This window comes from Polistes dominula, unplaced genomic scaffold, assembly GCF_049000335.1.
Source record: "Polistes dominula isolate Pdom_NZ unplaced genomic scaffold, Pdom_raw_medaka contig_26, whole genome shotgun sequence".
Taxonomy (NCBI): domain Eukaryota; kingdom Metazoa; phylum Arthropoda; class Insecta; order Hymenoptera; family Vespidae; genus Polistes; species Polistes dominula.
The window spans coordinates 3,554,135-3,578,131 of NW_028300939.1; the positions used below are offsets into that span (position 1 = coordinate 3,554,135).

At 30.1% G+C, this 23,997-nt stretch overlaps 1 protein-coding gene across 1 annotated transcript; it reads left to right on the forward strand.

The window, feature by feature from the left end:
- Positions 1-7,296: 7,296 nt before the first annotated feature.
- On the forward strand, positions 7,297-14,423 carry LOC149032901 (fatty acyl-CoA reductase wat-like). The gene is made up of 9 exons (XM_089171642.1): positions 7,297-7,498; positions 8,054-8,233; positions 8,864-8,957; positions 9,041-9,286; positions 9,430-9,575; positions 9,645-9,947; positions 10,053-10,346; positions 10,437-10,694; positions 10,783-14,423. Exons 2-9 carry the CDS (start codon positions 8,064-8,066, stop codon positions 10,886-10,888), a joined length of 1,617 nt encoding a protein of 538 aa, XP_089027768.1. The 5' UTR covers positions 7,297-7,498; positions 8,054-8,063; the 3' UTR covers positions 10,889-14,423.
- The last annotated feature ends 9,574 nt before the right edge of the window (positions 14,424-23,997 follow it).

Sequence of the window (23,997 nt, forward strand, 5' to 3'; positions counted from 1 at the left end):
CAGATTTGTTCCAATCTCTTAACATTGTCTGGATCCCAAAAGATGCTAGAGACTCAACTACTGGAGCTAAAGTTGACAAAGCAGACCCTGCTAGCTTCTGCGTACCACCAAAGTACTTGTCCTACTTCAAAATCGATTCTTTTAGGTTAGCTGCCACTTCTTCATACACAATTTGCAGCTCGAACAAAAGTTTACCCTTCCTGGGATATTTTCCTAGGAGTGACTCCCTAACCTCTTTCTTTAGTCCTTCGGCTAAATATTTTGTCCAACGATTAGCAACACTGGAGTGCAGGAGTAATCTAGGTTCTTCCTGCACCGGGTTCTCTTCGAAGATACGGAGAGCATCCGCATCCAGCTCCTATGGATTCTCTGTTTCAGCGCTTCCAACTCGCTCTAATCCCAGTGGGACAACTCTGCTAATCGTTTCAGGCTGAGAATTCTCTTCTTCTGCCATTTGCTGCTCACTCGGGGCTTGATCCCTAGTTGACGCAGTCTCTGTGTATCTAGGTCATTTTATTATAGATTTCCACACATTAGTTAAGTTAACAATTGTACTAAATAAGATAGTCTATTATTTACTCTTAATTAACTTTTCGGGTAAATTTGAGTAATTTTAATCTCTACTTTACCTTCCAGATAAAGTCAGATTACCATTTAAGTCCCATTTTACCTCTCAGGTAAAACAGAACACTATCATACCTACAGAGCACTACCATGCCCAAATGTAATTATTATGTTCTTCTTTTTTCTTTTCTAAGTAAGCACAATGCCTGTTCTTCATCGCGACGCGCTCCATGTAGTCAGAATGTCGCTTCAGCGCTTTTGAGGTCTTCCAACGCTTCGTCTCCCTGACAGTGACTTATCTCGGGATATTTTAACCACTCGGTCATCAGTCATGCGAGTTATGTTTTCATTCATCTCAACTTTTTTGCCTAATACTTAGTCGTTGATGTTCTCGATCTGGCATGCTTTCCTAAGGCCTTCGATTCGTACTCTGTCCCATAGTGATTTCCCAGCTTCTCTGCGAACTATCTTCACTTCAGTTGCTTCCATGATTTGGCGTGTTTTAGATGTTTCAGGTCTTGTTCCTGCCGGAAATCATATTATAGGCCTTATAGCGGTTGTGTATATACGCGCTTTTGCATCTATTCTTAGATGCTTGTTTCGGAATATGGTGTCGTTTAATAGGGAGGCTTTTCTTGCTGCCTTGATAGCTTGTCCTCTTACTTTTGATTCTATGTCCAGTCCGCCTGCATGATCACTGCGTAGTTCAGTGGTCATGTTGCTGGTCCCAAGCCCAGATAATGGATGAGGGTTGTTAGGTTAGGTTACCTCCCTGCCTGACGTAAAACATACAACACGCTTACAGAGCCGCAGAATCGCCTAGGATTACGACTGATATACGGAAAACGATCCAGGCACGAAAAAGGACAAAGGGGCAAAGGTCCAAAAGTTACGGGGAATACGTAGTTATATATAGTTTTGCTGACAAGAACGAAAGAGCTAAGGAAGGTGTAGCTATCGCCTTACATAAGAAATACACTAACTAAGTCGAAAAATCCTAATATATATCACCACGTATAGTAATGATAAAGTTGATTACCAAACCACAACCTCAGCTTATAATATCGGTCTACGCGCCAGAAGACAACAAGCTGAAACAAGAGAAGAAAATTTTTTTTAACGAACTTGAGAGTATCGAGGAGTCAATACCACCAAGGGAATCCATTATCATCCTCGGAGATTTTAATGCTCGCATCGGTAATGAGCCAATCTCCGAAGTCATGCAACGGTTCAATGAACACATAATTAACGATAACGGGAAACTTATGCTCAACCTCTGTTCTCTGACAGGGCTTAGAATCAATAACACCTACTTCCACCGTAAAGCCCAACACAAATATGAGTTTGGTAACACCTGAGGTCAAAAGTCATTGATTGATTACATTATGACGAACAGATGCATACCACCTTCCAAAATTTTAGATGTCAGAGTGCTTAACTCAGCTGATGTAAGAAGCAACCATGGTTTACTCCTTAGCAAATTTAGATTTAATTATATCTTCAAAAGAAAACAACAACACCCATTTAGAGCAAGAGAAAAAATTAGAGTAGAAGCTCGCTGGGACACAACAATCCGAGATTTGTAGAGGAAACGATTAAAAGATAAAACTAAACTGCATCCAACCACTAACTTTTACGATCTCAACACAATTTGGAGCAAACTAAAGACAAACATCAGAACTGCCGCTATAGAAGCTTTAGGAACAATGACATACAAAAGCCAAGGTTTTACAATAAATAAAACACCATGGTTCTGAGAAGAAGTTAAAAAACAGTGCAGAAAGAAGAAAGAAGCATACATAGAGTATCTAACAACCCGAACTGCTGAGACATACAACGTATATTAACAAATTCGGAATGAAACCGGTACTGTGGTGAGATAACTAAAAGACAGGTACTGAGAAATCTTTTCAAAGCGACTAGAAAGAGACTTTTACGGGCTCCGGAAACAGATGTGGCGATTCAAAAGAAGCCAAAAGAAAGAAACAAGTTAGGTAATACCCGCTAGTTAAATTAGAAAGGAAACGTGGACCAATTATTTAAAGGATCTATATGAAGGTTCATCCATGCTACAATCAGCACCGAGTGTGATTAATAGACGTCCAGATATCAATAAATTAGTCGGACATTAAAAAAGCACTAAATAAGCTCAAAAATAGGAAAAGTCCGGGTCAGGATGATATCACTAGCGAACTCCTCAAGTATGACGGCGAAAGATTGCTTTAAGAGTTGACGGTTTCAACGCCAGAATTGTTGAACAACAAAAAATTCCCGACGAGTGGCGAACAAGCACAACGATCCTTTTTTTTTTAAGAAAGACGACAAGAAGGTGCCCGCAAATTACAGAGGAATAAATCTACTATCCTCCACCCTGAAATTAGTGACCAAGTTCATAAGGAACCTGATAAACGAGCGAATCAATCTAACTGATGAGCAACAAGGTTTCCGAAGTGGACGATCATGCACAGATGCAGCGTTTGTGATCAGACAAATAACTGAAAAATCCATAGAATATAATAAACTAGCATTTTTCTGTTTTTAACTGACTTCAAAAAGGAGGAGGTTCTCAATTCGGATGTTTGTAATTTTTTTTTTTCATGTATTTTTAGGCATAACTCCGTTATATGTAGACGGATTTGCAAAATTCTTTTTAAAGTGAAAACTTCTTTAAAATGGAGTGATCTAAAAAGTAAATAAACGGAAACGCAGCTATGTAAAGGCTGCTGTACTGAATAACGGGAGAAAGAGAGACAAACATATTGGATTGAGCCTGCGAGAAAGAGACGGAATATGGCTATACAGTTTTTCCTATTCTCGGTCTCCTCTTTATGCTAATATAAAAAATAAATCCTACAATTATCTTATACTTTTGAAACTGTGCATTCGTCAGATTCTTTTGAAACATAGTTTTTTGAAGGTTTTACTTCTAACACGTGTGATCTGCACACATAATTTTTCTTTTAAACGATATTTTTTAATCTGAATAATTAGTCTTGACAATCTATTACAAAATGTGTTACTAATAATGAAAGTTTATTTTAAATGACTTGGTTTTTTGTCTTCGTTATCGACTAATGCTATTTTTATTTACCGACTGAAACATCGATAATGTTCAAAACAAGATCCGGACGTTATCATCCGCGATAAATTATATTTTATTGAATGTGTTTTGCTTACCATTCAGGGAGATTTTTAATAAGTGGTGATATCAAACCTTTTTATAAATAAAAAAAATGATAGGTCTGACGTTCAAAAAGAATATAAATTTTCTAATTTGAAATACGAGTAAGACCTAGGAATAGGAATGACTTTTTCATCATAGATGATTAACAAGATATGAATGGTTGTTTAAGAATATATTTGCAGCTACTTGTAGTTTTTTTACTTATTAAATAGTATTCTATACCAAATTACGAGGTCAAAGTTACGTATGTTTATTTTTATAAAGAGATGATGAAGAGGTGAGCGAGCATAGGGGTTTTCCCGGTAGTCCCGTTCAAAAATAATTAATAAACTAAATATGGCGTGTTTTTGACCGAGACTACCGGGTGACCTTAAATGATGCTCTAACTGCGCGCTCTCTGCTATCTATCTCGAAAACGATTTAACGTAAAAAAAAAAATTTTAAAACAAAAGTTGTAGGGAATTCTATCCTCTAAAATATTGATACAAAACACAAATAGCAGAAAACCTATAGGAAACGAGATATTTGCAAAAAATGTGCAATAAATCGATTTTTCTGACATTTGACCTTAGATTATAATAGTAGCGTACACCCTACCATATGCAGGTTTTGAGACAACTTTTAGAATGTCGACAAACAAGTTTATGCGAGTTTATAGCTCAGTATCTTAAATTCCAGGATTCTTAGCTAATTTGACTAGACTTGAAAGGTTGTCAACACCGGTAATCGTAGAAAAATTAAAGGATATCGTATTGGAAAATCGTCGAGTGACTAAAAGAGATTTAGTAGAAGCCTAAAGCATCTTATTGGGTAGTGTAATCAATATTTTGACTAAAGTATTTGGTTTCAAAACGCTGTGTGCGCAATGGATGACGCATTTGCTAACAATGGAACAAAAACAGATTCGAATGCGATTTTCTCAGCAACATTTAGAGCGTTTTTGAAAGAATAAAGTAGATTTTGAGCGTCGACTGATCACTATGGATGAGACTTGGATCTATCACCATGATCCTGAATTAAAACAAGAGTCTAAAGAGTTGTATGAACCTGATTCTTCGGCTCCGAAACGAGGTCGGGTTCAGAAATCGGCCAAGAAGGTGTTAGCATCAGTTTTTTGGGATGCGAAAGGAATTTTGTTTGTGGATTACTTGCAAACTGGTAAAACGATAGATTCTGAATATTATTGTAACCATTTAGACCAGCTGAAGGAAAAAATTCGTGAAAGAACACCCGGTTTGCAGAAGAAAATAATCCTCTATTTTAGAGCATTATTTAAAGTCACCCGGTAGTCTCGGTAAAAAACACGCCATATAAAGTTTATTAATTATTTTTGAACGGGACTACCGGGAAAACAACTATGCTCGCTCACCTCATCATCATCTCTTTATAAAAGAGAACCTACGTAACTTTGACCTCGTAATTTGGTATAGACTTTAATTAAATAAGTAAAAAAAACTATAAGTAGCTGTAAATATATTCTTAAACAACCATTCATATCTTGTTAATCATCTATGATGAAAAAGTCATTCCTATTCCTAGTCAAAACTCGTATTTCAAATTAGAAAATTTATTTTCTTTTTGAACGTCGAAGCTATTTTTTTCTAATTATTAAAAGATTTAATACCTTCAATTATTAGAAAAGCTCCTAAAATGGTAAACAAAAAATAATTTAATGAAATATAATTTATCGCAGATGCTAACGTCCGGATCTTGTTTTGAAAATTATCGATGTTTCAGTCGGTAAATAAAAATAGCATTAGTCGATAACGAAGAAAAAATAAACGCAGTCATTAAAAATAATCTTTCAATATTAGTAACACATATTGTAATAGATTGTCAAGACTAATTATTCACATTAAAAAATATCGTTAAATACAAAAACGCTTAGAATTTCAACGCGACTTAAGTGAAACTTCTTAAGATTTATATGTGTTAGGTATTTTGATATTGAATTATTAAATAATAGATTTTTTTTTATTTTATTTTTTTTTACACATTAGTGCAGTACTTGATAACTAAAATTATTAAAACTATCCATGTATATACACTTTAAACGTTTATTTCAAATATACATAAATTTACATATTTTTCCAAGTTATTTGAATAAAAGAACGAAGTGTTTCTTTTCATTATTTCGAAAAAAACGATGTGTCAGAAGAAGGAAGAAAGAGAACATTAATTAAACATGTAAAATATTATAATATTGCACAGTCACATTGGCTAAGCATTATTTTTGTTACAAAGTTTAGAATTAAATTTAGAAAGATCACGCTACAGTTATATTATGCGTCCGGTGGATGATCAACTGGTACAAAAGTACGTTTATTAAAAATGGTAGTTGTTTACAAGTCAAGATCACGACAGTAAATAATATTTCAATGATTTGTTTAATTCAGAATCTTATACCGATGTCCAATAAAAAGTTGATGGTTGTTGAATGTTGAGATAAGCGATGTCGTATACCACGATCAATACGGATTAAATTCTCACCGCGAAGTGGTTTCTGTAATTCCTGATCCACAGTCAAAGATTCTACATTTACATTTAATTTTCACAAAAATCCATTTTATTATTTATATATAAAAAAAAATATATTGTGCCCAGATCACATGTGTTCGAAGTGAAACCAAAAAAAAATAAGTTTCTAGAGAATCAGATGAATGCACAGAATCAAGAATAAGATAATTGTAGAAATTATTTATTATAATATTGTTACCATATATATCAAAGGGCTCCGGTACAATCTTGCTATGGGGGTAGCTAATGAAAACGATCAATATCCAAATTGTATTAATTTAGATAGAATGCTAAATGCGATATCAATTGATAGAAATAAATCTATATAAATAGTTCTTGACACTTATAATAATCAACCAGTTTTTCTATTCAGAGGATAACATATTAGACCCTATGGAAAATTTTTTTATACAAATCTTTAATTAAAATTAGATACTAATACCATCATTAAGTGACAATCTATCGTCAAAGACTGCAAACGGAAAAAGAAAGAAACTAAGTATTATTCTTGTAATTTACTTAAATAACAGTCTTTATTATCCTAAAAATTTTCTCGTGAATAGTAGTTTATGTTTACCTATCTAGCACAGATTTAACAGTCCTATCGATAATTACAATAAAAAAAGACACGTTTATAATAACGCTCTCGCAAAAAATAACATTACTTTCATTTAAATTGCCATAAGTATTATCTTTAGTTTTGTGTTCTCCATTCTTTTTGTTAAAAAGCTAATACTAAATTTGTAGTCAACTATTTCAAAAAAATTCATATACTAATTACCGTGGTCAAAATGGTAATAGTTTACGATAAAACATTGCTATGAGACTGTGTAAAATTTAGAATAATTCAATTAGCATGTATTTGTAAAACGAACATTCTCACGATGACTATGTTGATTTCTGTTGTATTGTATGCAAATTGATAATATCAAACGTGCACATTGTACGTAAGTGGGATTATCTCTATATAAATGCAGAGACCGACTAACTAATATTACTCAATCATAATTTGGAGTTGAACTAAGTTACTTAGAAAAAGTTTAATAGATATTTTTATCAAGAGGACATTTTTAATACATAGTTTATTATAAACTTTTTTTATAACTAACAAACATACTTAGTTCTTTATAAGATAACAAGTTAATAAAAGTTTTTCTTTAATAGTTTAAAATCGAAAAACTTGCCGACATATTTTATTATATTCATTGTGATAAAAGTTGTTGAGATAAATAGGTAAGTTTTTTATTATTTACTATTCTATACTATTCCCAACTGTTAAATTTACAAAAGATCAAATTTTCTAAATAAGTGTAATACCTATAAATAAGGTAAAAGGACAAACGAACTAAATTTTTAATTTTAATTTATGTTTTGAATAAAACAAAAAGTTGGATAAGAATTTATTGTGATGTTATATTGAATGAAACACTAAAAAGTCCATAGAATATGAGAATAGCTTCAGTCATTAGAAATACTCATTGGCATGTTTATTTTCAAACGTTATTTAAAAAAACTATTAATTCTATAGAATAATTATTTTGTTAGAATAAATATACTTATATTATTTACGTTTGTTACTATAGGAATATTATTTAAAAAGAAAAAAAGCTGAATTTTTCATTTATTTAAAAACGAACTACTTAGAACAATAATTAGAATTAAAAGCATCTATTTCAATCACTTATAAATAATTACTTATCTTCAAGATTTGTCTGTCATCGATAATTACTATAAAGTGAAATATTTCTTACTTTATTTGTATGTAATATTTTGTTTTTATTGTAAAAGAATTCAAAAAATGGCATCATTAAGCGGACAAACGTATCAAGAAGAAATATTATCAATGGTAGAAGAGCCGAATTATTATAATCAACGAGGAGAAATTGCTACATTTTATTCTGGAAAGAAAATTTTTATAACAGGAGGCTTAGGATTTATAGGACGGCTTATAATGGAAAAACTTTTAAGGTAATAGTATATTACTCACCTAGGGAGGTAAAGTAAGAAATGTCTCAGAGTACATGTAATTGCTGGCCGAGGCTTCGCGTTGTTGGTGTTCGCCTTGGCCAACAATCACATGTATTCTGAGACATTTCTTACTTTACCTCCTAGGTGAGAAATATACTATTTCGTTCTTAATTAAATCAGTACTTTCAATATAAGCTTCTAATCATAAATTTCAAATAAATTTAAATAAGATGTACAATCGGAGAGTTTTTGTTAGTAGTTTTATTCTCCTTGAGATTCATATTGTGTGAAATAAATAACAAAAAATATTGCTCAAGTTTGAAGTCTATTAATTAATTTTACCTTTCAAAGCTTTCGAAATAAGGAGAATAGCATAGAGTTTTTGTCATGCAAGAAGATAACTATTTTTTTTTACAGATTTATTTGCTAGAACATATATTTATTTCAGCAGACAATATCTATCTAATAGTACCTGTATTTAAAGATAACGATAATTATTCTTTATTTTTCTTTTTTTCTACTTCTCTCTTTACTTCAATATTTTAAATTTAACACAATAATGATTTATTTTATAAGAAATAATTTTCCGCTAAAAACTTTTACTATAAATGCAATTGCTGCGGTTTGCAGATGTTGTCCAGAAATAACAACGATTTATTTGCTGGTAAGGGCAAAGAAACAGAAGGATCCGCAGACTCGATTTAAAGAGTATTTCAATGATGTTGTGAGTAAAGTTACATTTTTTGTACTTATTATTATGGGAATAAATGATGTCACCAGTATTACAATTTATATTTAAATCTATAGATTTTTGATAGATTGAAGAGAGAGCAAAAAGATGTTGAAAAGAAAATTATTTTGATTGAAGGAGACACGAGTCTATTAAATTTAGGATTGTCAGAGAAGGACCGCGATCGCATTAAAGATACCGATGTAATTTTTCACAGTGCAGCATCGGTACGATTTCTGGACAATATTCGTATTATAGTTAATACAAATATTAGAGGAACAAGGGATCTTCTTTTGCTTGCACAAGAGATGACAAGCCTAAAGGTATTTTTTTCCTAGTTAAATCATCCGTATAAAAATGCGTATGTTTAAGCACAATTCCCGACCAGATCAATTTATTTATATATAAAATTTAGTTTAATTTTAAAAATAAATTGTTTTAATTTTATAATAATTTTGTTCTTCAGGCCTTTGTTTATGTTTCAACGGCTTATTCGCACTGTGTTTACAATAAAATCGAAGAAAAATTGTATAAGCCACCTATGAAGACAGAAGACATAATTAGATTGACAGAGATTTTGACCGAAGACCAATTAGATTTAATCACCCCAAAGTAATAAAACATAAAACCTATTGCATTTTTTTAAAGATAAGTCGATAAGCTTATTCGTTTGTTTTATAGGCTACTGGGTAAGTGGCCTAACACTTACGCATTTTCAAAGGCAATCTGTGAAGATACAGTACGGCAATATTCTAATGGAATTCCAACTTGTATCGTTCGGCCATCCGTTGTTGTATCAACAGAAAAGGAACCAATAGCTGGCTGGATAAACAATTACAATGGATTTACAGGTGTTGTTTTTGGTACCTCGAAAGGTATTTTACGAACAATGTATTGTGATAAAGACTTAACTATCGATATAATTCCTGCTGATTTTGTTGTCAACAACATTATTGCTGCAGCATGGGATGTTGCACAAAAACGGTAATTTGTATTTCTGTCTCCTTTTTTAGTTTACTACTAAAATAAACTTTTAGTAAATTTCTTAAAATATCATTTACATTAAATAAGTTACAACTTTTTTTGCAGATCTATATCACAGAGTGTTAATCTTTCCAGCAGTGATAATAAGTACTTACCTGTTGACGATGAGATTCCAATTTATAATTCTGTTTCCTCCGTTCAAAGACCAATTACTTATGATACTATAATGCATAATGTAGCTTTTGAGGGACTTCAAGTCCCGTCGAAAAAAGTGCTTTGGTACGGCACAGTATGGCTTATCAAAAACTATTATTTCTATATCTTTTTGACAATTTTTTGGCACTGGATACCTGCAATATTAGTTGACTCTTTATTATATCTTAGTGGAAGAAAGCCAATGTAATTTATAATGATATTTAGATTAACAAGCTATTTATTATCCGTCGTTGAAATAGAACATTAATAATTTAATGGCATATCTTTTTTCAGATTGCTTAATGTCTACAGAAAAATAGAGAAGTTTAAACATGTAATAAGTTTCTTTACAATGAATGAATGGGAATTTACAAACAATAATGTCTTGAAGTTATGGGACAAATTATCTATTGTTGATAAAAGTAACTTCTTCTTTAATGTTGCTGATATTGATTGGAAGTGTTTTTCTATTACTTACATCAGGGGATTGCGAGTATTTATGGGTAAAGACCCGATGGATACGGTTGATGAATCGAGACCTTTTTATAGAAGGTAAATGTTTTATTATCTTTTTTTTAAAACAAATATTATCTTTATCCTATGTATAATTAATTACTCTTTTATTGTTTATCGTTTCCAGGTTGATAATAGCTCATTATACGTTGAAGTGGTTAAGTTATTTTTTGATTCTTTGGATTTTATATTCTTTATTATATTTTATTTTTACTTACATGTTTTATTTTTGACAATCTGTGAAAAACGGCAACAAAGTAATCTGTTCATAATTATTAGCAGATAGAATAAGATAATTGTTTTTTTAGAATCAATGTAATTTTCCCTATAAGTTTGGAATATTTTTGCTATTAAATTCATTGAATTCATTTTTTTCAGAGAAGATGTTTACACGTTAAAACTAGTAGCAATTATATAGAAGTTGGGATCTGTTTTTATAGTTTAAATAATATCTGGTGATTATAAGTGGAATGAAAATATTTTTAATGTGTTTATATGTGATAATTTGCTTATATATTTAACAGAAAATCTTTACATGTACAGTTGATTAAAAATAGTATAAATACACCATTTATTTTGAAAGTGGGTTAAGTACATTTAAAAAAATAAGAGATGTCACATAATTTATGCTTAATTTAATGTAAACTTTTTATGTGGATAACTGGTTAATATTTAATTTCCTAAAACGTGCCTACCCAGTAAACACAAGACCTTCATATGATATCATACGTACGTTATAAAGTCATCTTCAAATTTTTTCGTACACATGACGGAACCCAGTGAACACAAGACCTTAAAATGATGTCATACGTATGTCATTAAGTCATCTTCAAATTTTTGAAGTGAAAAGTGACTTTATTTATGACCTCAATATTAGGTCATATGTTCTGACATAAAAATGACGTAATAATTCCATCATATTCTTACAGCACAAAACGATAGGTTGAATTTTTTTTTTAAACTTTGTATTTTTAGTCTAAATTAGGTATATAATTTTGTGAAATTGTTTAAATGCATTATTTTAATTTTAAATATAAATTAATTAAAAATTTTTTTTTAATTAAATAAAAAAAATAGGAAACTAACTCAGCTTACTCTAGGACTGGCGGGGATAATCGCAGACTTAGACAAAGTTTCTTTCTAGAAAATAAAAAAAAAATTGAAAAATGGCGAACTTCGAGAAAATAACAGTTTTTCTCAAAAAATACGAAAATTTCATGGATTTTTTAATTTTGAAATTTTTTTTGTATTTTTTTTTTGAAAAGTACATTTAAAAACAAATATTAAAAAAAAACGTTCCAATAGGTTGAATTTTAAAGAAGCTATAGCTATTTCAAAGAAAAGAGCAATTTTTTTCAAAAATTAAAAATTTTTTTTGGGTTTGGTAAAAAAATTTGAAATGATTCTGACAATTATTTTTCATAGGCTAGCATAGGATAAAAAACTTTCAGGCAAATCGAAAGGGGTCGGGGTTAAAAGTGACTAATTTAACGTGGAATGCCCCATATATATCATCAAACTTTCATGTGTACTGATTTTTGTCTCTAAATATCTTTCGAACGCTTAATTATATCGCCAAAACATAAAATACTATTTTTATAGAGCAGTTAATTTCCTACAAAAATTTGTATTGCGCATCTCATAATAGTCATTTATTGTCGAGTTATAAAATTCATGAAAAAAAATGAAATTTGTCTAATAATCATCAAATTTTAATCTTCAATATCATTTAAATGGTGAGGTTTACGGAAAAAAATATAAGATATCTTTTTTGTAGAGCATTATATTTCCTACAAAATTTTTTTTGAACATTTTTCTGTACAATCAATTAATGATGAGGTATAAATGTTATTCTATTGTACTAAGAAAAAAATAAAAAACTTTGATGCGGAGGATTTTCCTGTTAAAATTAAGAGTTCATAAATGGTGAGAATTTTTTTAAGGTGTCTAGTTAACCCATTTGCTCGTAGCACTTGTAAAAAATAAATAATTGATTTTTTTGACCGGCCCTAATATGTATTAAAAAAAACGGTGACGGTAAGTCAACTTATAAGTATATATTTTCAGTGCATTAAATAAATATGTTTAATGGGTATTCTACCACCGGTGGTACATGTGGCACGGAACGTGTTAATTATAATTTATATTATTAATTTATGTTATATTTTATTATTTAATATTATTAATAATTATAATTAATAATATTGTTAATTATATATGAATTAGTAATACTATAGAAATCAGCACAAGATCGCATGGCTCAGTGAGGCAAATCACCATCCAGTTGTAATGTCCATCCAGTAGTCGTATGTTCCTGAGTTCAAATCCCGAGGGTGAAAAAGAAATTATACGTCATATACTAGTAAGAAATTCGGCAATAACTAGACATATGTATGACATCATTGCTTTTTTGTTCTTTTGTTTCGTCAGGTCAGCTGAACGTCATATTTATTACGTAAAAGTCTTAAGTCAATAAGAGTGAAATAATGAGTCCCATGTGACTCATATCTGACTTATATCTTACGTAAATCATGAAATCGCGCAACATCATTTTGACGTCATTTTGACGTACTTGTGTTCACTGGGTATATTTTGTACAATTAAAAATTGATCGGTAAAAGAAATTGAGTAATCATTGATATGATAATCTTTAATTATCTCGAAACAAGAGAAAGTAGACTTAACCACTTTCAAAACGATCGGTCCAAATGTTTTAATTAAAGTAAAAAAGTTATGATTGCCATGTATTTGATAAACATTAAATTATCGATAGTGAATAACTAATTATATGTGACCAAAAAAAGGTGTTAAGGAATTAGAAATATTTCAATAAAATTTTTATATGAATCTGTTAAGTAGTATATACGTCATTTGAAATATATTATATAATATAAACATTGTATACGTATAGAAGGACTGAAAATATCAAAGTCCTTCATATAGATCGCTGAAAAAATTCAGTACCTCGCCTGCAGAGGAGAAAAAAATAAAATCTTTTCGTACCTACATTGAACAATTGGTAGCAATACTTATATACAATAGAAATGTATTGCGGCTACTACGTAAAAGAGGGTTGAATAATTTTGCATACTTTTCCTAGTAGATGGTGCAACACGTTTATCACATCAATAATATTTAGTATTCAAACGTTTTTAACAGATAGTAGAAGAGGTCATAAAAGTATTTTTCCTTTTTGTAATGCTAGAAAACGATATTAATAAACTAAACGTTTCGATTTCTATTGAATATGTAATTAAGTCGGGACACTAATGTAGCTAACTCGTGGAGACTAGAGTCACAGGTGACTGATTTTTTACTATTTCTTCCAATACCAATTTCCCAAGATCATTTCAGAGTCTTTTGAGATGTGTATAAGATAAAAATATAATAATAAATGAACCCTGCACACAACTATCTTAATCCTGATATTGTGCACTCATCTTATTCTCTCGAAACTTGTACTTTTGATCGTTTAACTTTTTACACGTGTGATCTTCAAACATGATATTTTTTATATATTTTATATTTGTCTAAACCCCACAAGTGTAGAATTTCTTCTGTCTAGTTAGTAGTTTTCCGGAATAAAATCTGACGAAAAAACAATAGGATTTCTTATAATATTTGTGATTTTTTAGTTCAACAAAACTACCATTCTTTTTTGAAATGCAATATATTTTTATAAATAAAATAGAAAAACACACACAAACACAATACTGATACATCAAGACAAATGCTCTGTTCGATTAATAAACGCTTATTGCCCTTTTATATGCTTTTTCTCTTTTTGAGTCTATAGTTCGCCATAAATAATTTTATCGTTATTTGACTGTTTACATCAATTGGCCGATTTTCTATCAACGCTTTTATTTAATATTCTCACCAATGATTAAAATTTATTTCACTCGTCTACACACTTATCATATACATATCAAAAATAATTAGTGTAATTATTTAGTGCAAAATTTAAATAAACAACAATATACGTCTAAATAACGATTATCATTTTTCGTCAATTTTTCATTTTTACAAAAGTTTATTAACACAAATAAATTTTTATCTTTTAAATATAACTATATTTTCATAATTGTGTTTAATCTAAAATTTGTAGTTTAAACTTTTTCAGTAACTTGCAGAATTATTGTGTAAAAATAAGAAACCTGTCATTTGGCTTACGTCATTTTTTTTATCTTTGAATGTGTAACAATTATACAGATCATTTTTGTTCTGAAATAGTTCATAGAAAAATATTACTAATGTAAAAAGATAAAGGATCTTATAATAATAAGATATTTTTCATTATATAATTATTTACGTAAAGTGTAAAAGACCAAAAATTTTGCAGAATTGCAATCTACTTATCAGTTTTTATTTATTTATTGTATAAGTACTTGTAGTTAAATTTATTCATCTTCTAAAAAACGTAATTAACTTGAATATATATCTGCAATTGCTACCATTTTATAGAGTTGTAGGTTAGGGTATTTATCTATATAAGTTTTTATTCTATCGTCATAGATTCCATCACGGAATTATTCGCGTAATGTTTCATGCCGACTCTTCACATGATGATAATAATAGCACTCATCTAGTATTACACATAAGCTAAAAGCAAAGTCTCGTATCGGTTCCTGTTTATATTGTTTACGAAGCTTGAAACGACTTTCGTGTAAATCTAATTCTGGAGCTGAATCTAAATGACGAAAATAATGAAGTGTTATGTTGTCGTATGAGGCAAAGTTGACATTAGGAAAATACTCTCGAACAACAGAATGAACATCGTTATCTACCATGTTATTGAAAAATTTAAGCTTTTCAGTGTTTGATGTCTCAATAACCTTTGCAACATATTCAAATTTATTTAACCAATCATAAAATGGGCCTTCATTCTCTTGATTGTAAGTATTAATCATCGAAAGTGCTGGATGTAGATAAGTAGATGTTTCTTTAAATTTAGTTAATTCAATGGCATATTCTACAGTTTCATCGAACGATAAGCCACGAAATTTCTTTAAAGTTGTTTTTATTTCATCGTCGCGCATTCCGTTAAGAAATTGTTCGCATAATCTTTCATCTAATTGACTTGTATAGGAACACTTTTCGGTTAATTTTCGTAAACTGTTAATGTAATTTTTTAATTTTTCGTTTTTATATTGAATTCGACATATGAAGCAATTTTGTGTATAAATTACTTTCACAGGCAGGATCAAAATAACGTAGTGTGACGTTCCGCCACAATTCGCCACCCAAAATTTTTCGCAGTGATTCAAATCCATTTGCTCGAGACATCATTCCAGTAGTTCACCAAATAACAATAGAAACAATTATAAGTAGTACATATAAAAGAATAACTATTACTCGTAGCTCTCGAATATTCGTTCTCTTTATTGAAATAAACTATTGGAAAGACTGTCCTGTGCAAAGCACAAGTCGGAACTATAGAAACATTCCTTGAAGAATCTCTTCCTAGAAGAATAAATGCCAGTTTATACATTAAAATCCGACACTACTCCAAGATTTTCCGTGGCGTCAGCAATATTTACTGCTGAACCCCTACCTTCCTTTTAACCAACGTTTAAGGGCAATCAAAGGGTAAATAAATGCTAAAGGAAAAGAGTCACGTTCGAGACTCGCTATGTAACGAACTAAAAGGTGTTAATAGCTATTAATATGCTCAGGTTTTCTCGCGTGGGCCCATCAACTAACTCATAAATCCTAGCAACGCATAGGCATAAAAGGCCCACTAATAAAAGGGGAAGACCTTCCCGGAAACTCCTCCACCTTCGCAAGCCTGTCATAAAACCACCACCTATAACGCAGGTAGGCAACCCTCACCATCATCCTGGGAATGACCGTCCCCCTTGCAACCGAATGTTAACCCCCTCAAGTCATAAAACCTTTTCCCTCGACTGAGTGCCGCCAGGCTAGGAGATGCTGGTAAAGGCCACGTAGGCCCAACGAAATTTTTCTCTGTAGAACCTTCTAGAATCAAGGATAATTCTAAAATACTTTCGCGTCGAGACAATGTAATTTGCGATATTATGCGCCTGATTGAATATGTGTAATTAAGGATACCTTAGGATAGAGAATGTCTTAGGATAAAGTATAAATAAACCCCATCGCTAGAATTGCGCCAAGTACGTAGCTAATCGAAGAATAATGTAATGTAATCGTTCGAGAGTAACGAATTCATGGTTGACTAAGTATTAACGAGATGTAAACGAGAATTATTGTCCAAAACGTATAATAAGCATAAGAAGGACGTTAATACACGAGTATTAAGCTACGAGGTTATATGTATATGTAAGAAAATGTTAGATATATAAATGTATTTTTAGTCCATGCAGACAAGAGAATTTTCTCGAACGAGGATGCCCGGGACGCTTGGGCCAGCTAGGACTAAGAGTGGGGGTACCAGAGCTACCCTCTCCACGAAGGATTTTCGGGGGCTATAAAAGCCAGAGTTCATCGCCCCCGCGGTCACTTACGGTTTTTCCTCTAAGCAGATAGTTTTAACTTGTCACTTACGGTTTTTCACTCTCTTATAGTTTTTCAGTCACTTATAGTTTTCTCTTACAGTTTTCCACTCATAGTTCTCACTTACCGTCACCTCTTATAGTTACCACTTATTGTTAACACTTATAATTTACCTATTAGCTATCAGATATTTAATATTTAAATATTATTTGATCAATCAATTATAATAAATAATTAACTTCGGGTCTTTGAGTGTCTCGACCCCGTTGGAAAGAAACCAGCCCAAGCCTCCCGTGCAATCTCGGAAGCAACCAGCAACTGTACTAAATACTGTAAATCACTAATCATTTTTATTATCATTAAATTGTTGTTAAACCAGAGCTGCGGTCCTCTAATCTTCCCCCTTATTTCAAAACCTTCCTCAATCCACCCTCTTACCGTACGCTTTTTGCCAGATTATATCACTATTCTAAACAAGAAACGAACCAGCCTGGTCCTGGTTAAACTCGGTGAAAGCAGAGTGACCACAACAGGCATTACTATTACTACTTAACTTACTTCGTCCTCTAGGACGTAACAGTAGATAATAATTTATTATATCCTCGTATGAATGTTCAGAAAAGTTGACAGAAAGAAAATTTTGTTTGACACATTTATGGATATCAGGATGCACCATATCATTAAAGAATTCAAGCATTTATAATGTGGTACATGTATAATGTCTGATATGCACTCAAATTTATTTAACCATTAACAAAAGCTGACTTCATTAGCAGGATTGTAAGTTTAATTATCAACATTGCTGGATTAATATAACAAACTAGTCTAATATTTTTTGCCACTATATGGGTCGATTTAGACTTAAAACTAAGTGATAAAGCAGGATCTTTTACTAAATACTTCGTTAGTCTCAAATTGTTGAACCTAACAGTCAATAATTTTTCTATTGCTCCTTGTAGAAAAAGATATAAATAACTTAAACTTTGTAAACTTTCAGCGTATTTTTCTATTACTTTTCGTTCATAATAGTTTTGATTGGCAAAAGGTTTTCTGTGCGAAAGAACTTTATGGGAATAATTGCAGTAACTAACGTAATGGTTTATTATCTGTTCGTATGATAGTTCGATGAATTTGACTTTAGGATATTTCTTTTTAATATCTTTGTGCATATTTTCGTTCACCATCTCTAGGAATAATTTACCCATTTCGTTATCCGGTACTTTGATTATATTTGCTAGATACTCGAATTTATTTAACCACCACCAAAAAATCTTTTTTTATTTCTTTCATCATATTATGTCATTCGAAGTGTATCATTTAGTTAATGTGCTGTTTCATCGTCGTCTTTTAGTGAATCATTATCGACATCCATTTTTCTTTAACCAGAAATCGCTGTATATTTTTATTATACTTATATCGATAATATTTTAAAAGTTTTTAATAGTGATTTTTTCCGCTGTGATCAATAGTTTGAATACACTTTTCTTCAAGTAATTCAAAACACTTAAAAAAAAAAAAACTAATAAAAGATATATATTTTTTTATTTTTTTTATTTTTTTAGGCTTATTTGTGCGTAAAGATTGAAGTGTTTTAATGTTTGTTAAAAAGTTGTTTATAAATTATAAGGATTACGCGAATAAACGTTATTAATTTCAATTAATATCTTAACGACTCAATGCATGATTAACAACTAATCCATTTAAATATTACTGCTCATAGATAAATTTAGTGTGGAGACTTTATTTCAGCGTCCTACGTTTTTCATTAATATGATTAATAACAATATACTATAACGCTCCGTCTACGTGTTGCTATGGCTTTGTTATAAAACGTTTATTTAATATAATTTTAAGCTATTTTATGTGGTCAAATTAATATTCACTAATAATTTAGACAATTAAAAATAATCGTAAAAAAACATAAAATTTTAAACTCTAATTTTAATACATCTTAAATTAAAGTAACATTGTTTTTCTTTGTCCAAACCACAAATTGACATTGTTTGAATTAGAAATTTATCAAATGAGAAAAATGATTTTATCACTTAGACATTTTTAAATTTATTGTAATGTTTTCATTAAATATCAGAATTTAGGAATACAGGTTTTTATTCCTAATTCATTCGCCTCTACCGATGACCATAAATAAGTTTTATGGTTTAACATTCCCAGCTTAGATCTAGAAAATTTATGTGTACCTCTTGAGAAACTATTTATTGCATGCTCACGTTTGCGGAAACCGTAAAATTTATTAGTGTTAGCAAAATACAGGGTACAGAAAAATATTCTGCAATAGTTATCGCTTGATTAAATTAACATTAATAGATATAATAATTTACAATAATGAAAGTAATCCTAAATATTGTTGAAAATTAACGCTATTTACTTCTTTTATAAAATTAAATTTTCATATATATTTAAATTACAAATTTGTAGATAATTCACGTAATATACAATACTCAAATAAACTATACTGAAATTTGACATAAATAAAATGAAAAATAAAAGATTTTATTTTGTTTTGAGCCGTATTTTAACTCTCTAAAATTTTAAGTGAATATTAATTTGACTCCATTAAATATGGTAGTATTATATTAAATTAAAGTATTTTAAGTAAGTAAATTACAAATTAGGTAAATTAAAAATAAAATTAATTAATATTTGTTTTTTCTTTATACAAATTATTATGCTATTACGTTATAAAATAAGTTAAATGTACATATTCAATTTCTCTTAAAATTTCACTAAAAACTGCACCTTTGAATTTTATAAAAGATCGTAATTTCTGGTGTATATATTTGTCTTTCACTTATCTTATCTTACGAAATTTGCGTCATCGAACCTCGCGAATTTGCGTTTTTTTCTTTTTCACTTTTTTTTTTAAATGAAACTTGATATTTTTTTCTACACTGTTCGATTCCTTTTTTTATTCTGCGTTAAAAAGTATATAATAAAGGTCATTGATATGTCAATAGTTTACGAGATATTCGAAGTCTTATATCAGTAATGTATTTTATTACAATAAATGTTCAAATGTTTTTCCATATTATTCTAAACAATTAGATGCGCACATTCTATTGCGCTTTTTTACATTTTTCATTACATTTTTTAATTGATTTGAATTGATATTGGAACAATACATTGTTATACGCTCCTAATATAACTTCCAGTGAAATAATTTGAAATAATAATCATATAAATATTTAAAAAGAAAATATACACGAGCACATCTGTTAGAATGTTATCACACAACCCAAACTGAAGTAAAACTTCTGTTAGACTGCCGAAGTCTGAATAGACTGCCGTCCTTTCTTAAAATCTACCCCTTCCTAAAATCCATCCCTTCTACTATCTCTATAACTTTTACAATACCCGTTAATTTTTTTATTTATTAACAAGCACGGACTGTCACGAGGACACTTGTCGTCTTATGAAATTCCTCCGAAAAGTTTTAAGGGGACACGTCACCCAAAAAGTCAAATTTTTTTTGATTTTTTAAAAGAATATTATTTCAAAAATAATCTCTTAAATTATTGTAACGATCCGCGCATTATTTACGAAACTGTACTAGTTTAAGCGACGCGCGCCGTAGCGCGGCCAGGATGGGTATACGAGCAGCTGTCTATACAGGTATACATATACCCACTCAAGAAAGTACGAAGGAGGCGAGGTTTATAAAAAAAGGTTTCTAAAAAATCTTTCTAGAAGGTTAAAATGTCCGTGTTAAGAGACTTGCAAAAGATTACTCTATCAGTATAATATTTTAGAAATGTTTTTAAAATATTTTTGCAAAATCTTTTATAAATCTTTTTCAAAATATTTAAGAATGATGCCTGCAAGGTTTCTGAATGATTTTTTAGAAATATTTTACGAAAATTTCGCTAAAAGATTTGAAAACTCATCGTGTTATGTTAGACTGTTGGATGTTGCTCTCACATTGCTACTATCATATATTATTTATCTTACGCTCGATATTTGGCGAAAATTGTAAGACCTGCTGAGATCCTGAATCGCCTGTTCATCAATGAAAAAATTAGTGTCGTAGTGAATAAAGACAGTGATGAGGACTAATATAGTTACATCTTTTAATATAATTTTTATTTTTGTTGCATAAGATTTAGAATAATATCTAACCGTATAAAGAATATATAAGTACCATCTTTAAGTGTATTTTCAATAATCAATAACTCTTCTAATTACGTTAGAAGGAATATATCCTAATTGTTTTATAATAATCTTTATGTTTATTTCTGCCAAAGTGTATTTTGAGTAAAAAAATATTTTTTCACATTTTTTTTTAATTGAAAAAAAAAAAATATAAGTTAGTTAAAACTGGAGATCTTGAAAAAAAAATGAGTTTTTAATTTTTTTCATATTGTTCCACCACTTCAAAAAGTTCAAGAAAATTTCTGAGTGTAGAGGAGTATAAAAGACATTTTATGAAAAATTTTTGTGACTGACATATTCCAAAAAAGTTAAAAAAAAAGATTTTAATTTTCTTTCCTCCGCCAAAAATCGGTTATTCGTTAAAATATTATGATCATACTTTTGTTTCATGTCTTGGACACCTAAGAACTAGAAAAAAAATCATCATTGATTAGTTTTAAATTTTACTATATAACAATAAAAATAAAATCGAAAAAACAGGTTTTTTTTTTAAATCTCGAGAACCGTTTGAGTAAAAGAGCTAAAATTTGAGGTGAATTAATTTTATTCGACACCAAATCGATCCCCCAAGTGCGAGTCAAAAAAGCCACGGGGGCAGATTTCCCATAATTATCCGGCTATACCCTTTTCGTTTTACTAATTGAAATGTAATTGAGTAGGCAAAAACAGATGTCTACTTTTACCGACCAGATGACTTGCTAAATAAAGTAAATTCCTAATTATTCAATAGGGCGGTTAAATAAATTCCATAAATTGAACGAAGAATATAGAAATATATATAAAACATTACAAGACCATTTTTCATGTAAAAAAATTATCTTAGCATCGGGACAATTAATGGATGATAGTACGTAAAATACTGTATTTTTTGATAGTATTGTACCCTTCTTTGGTAGTATTGAACCGTCATCGCGTTTAGTACCTATTATCGCCCACTAGTGGTTCTGGTGCTAATTAAAATGACTCATACAAATAGTGGTTTGTTTAGCGATCTTTGATGACAGAACTGAATGAATAATTATTTTTCTATGGTTTTTAAATAGAAGGTTTTGAAAAAGAGAGACGGTTATACGGTGATAAAAGAATAGGGAGGACAAATATAACGAATTATTGAATTATAGAAATAGAAAAAAATCATAAAGGAAAAAGTTATATGGCACAACAAATGTCAACTTTCTATGACCTTACCTTTTTGAAAATGCATCGATGCACCCGCTAGATACAGTTGCACTTTTTTTTATAAATAAAACTGATTATTTTTTTCAAACAGTGCGATTCCTTTTTTTATTCTGCGTTAAAAAGTATTAAGTGAAGGTCATTGAAATGTCAATAGCTTACGAGATATTTGATGTTTTTTATCAGCAATGTATTTTATTACAATAAGTGTTCGAATGTTGCTCCATTACATTCTAAACATTTTCTAATGCGCTTTTTTACATTTTTTACTACATTTTTTAATTAATATTGGAACAATACATTGTTATACGCTCCTTTAGACCTTAGTATGTTTATTGCGTCTATTAAACATTTGATTATTCGTAAAAGTGCATTCATCTAATATCATCCCCCACATATAAAGTGTGTCCTATCGAATAACGATACGGATGTGTATTCACGTCTTTTTGTATCAGTCGATAATTTAAAGGAGCGTATAACAATGTATTGTTCTTATATCAATTCAAATCAATGTAATAAAATACATTACTGATAAAAAACTTCAAACATCTCGTAAACTATTGACATTTCGATGACCTTCACTTAATACTTTTTAACGCAGAATAAAAAAAGGAATCGAATAGTGTAAAAAAATATTAAGTTTTATTATAAAAAAAAGTGAAACTGCATCTAGCATCGATTGACATTTATTGTGCCGTATAACTTTTTGCTTTATTATTTTTGTCTATTGTTACTTAAAAAAAGTTATTACCCTTCCCCGTTACAAGAATCACCCTGTATATATAAGGATACAGCGAGCACGCGTGAATAACTAGTCTACAATTTTTATCCAGTCTTGTAACTTTACCCTGAATATGCCGAGACGTGCGAAAGTACCTAAAATTTTAGAGGACATAACAAATATAAGGGAAGACCTTTCGGATATCGACCAAGATGATTTTGATCAAAAATAATTTATGTCAATAGGTCCCGGAGAAATCTAAAGTATGAACAGAAATATATAATAGAAAATATATATGCATTAGTTTATAGATGTAAATGTAATAATGAATATGCATTATTACATAATTTATGATTAGATACGTGACACTTTGAAAAAATATATTTTTTTAATAATCAATATAATTTACTTGTTCATTATTATGTTATTACATTAACACATAAGTATTTTTATTATATTTAAATTTTCATTTTTCTAATTGAAATTTAATTGAGTAAGTAAAAACAGATGTCTACTTTTACCGACCGGATAACTTGCTAAATAAGGTAAACTCCTAACTTATCAATAAGACAGTTAAATAATTCCATAAATTGAACGAAGAATATAGAAATATATAGAACATTTCAAGACGATTTTTCATGTAAAAAAATTATCTTAGCATCGGAACAAGCAATTGATGATAGTATGTAAAATACTGTATTTTTTGATAGTATTGTACTCATCTTTGATAGCTTGCAGCATCATCGCGTTTAGTAGATACTATCGCCCACTAGAGGTTCCGGTGCTAACTAAAATTATTTACAC

What these genes read in the sequence shown, in the direction of transcription:
- LOC149032901 (XM_089171642.1), top strand. Translation starts at nt 8,064, where the DNA reads ATGGCATCATTAAGCGGACAAACGTATCAAGAAGAAATATTATCAATG. An exon ending in AAGAGTATTTCAATGATGTT is followed by an intron (nt 8,958 to 9,040) that starts GTGAGTAAAGTT and finishes TTAAATCTATAG; the next exon opens with ATTTTTGATAGATTGAAGAG. An exon ending in AAGAGATGACAAGCCTAAAG is followed by an intron (nt 9,287 to 9,429) that starts GTATTTTTTTCC and finishes TTTGTTCTTCAG; the next exon opens with GCCTTTGTTTATGTTTCAAC.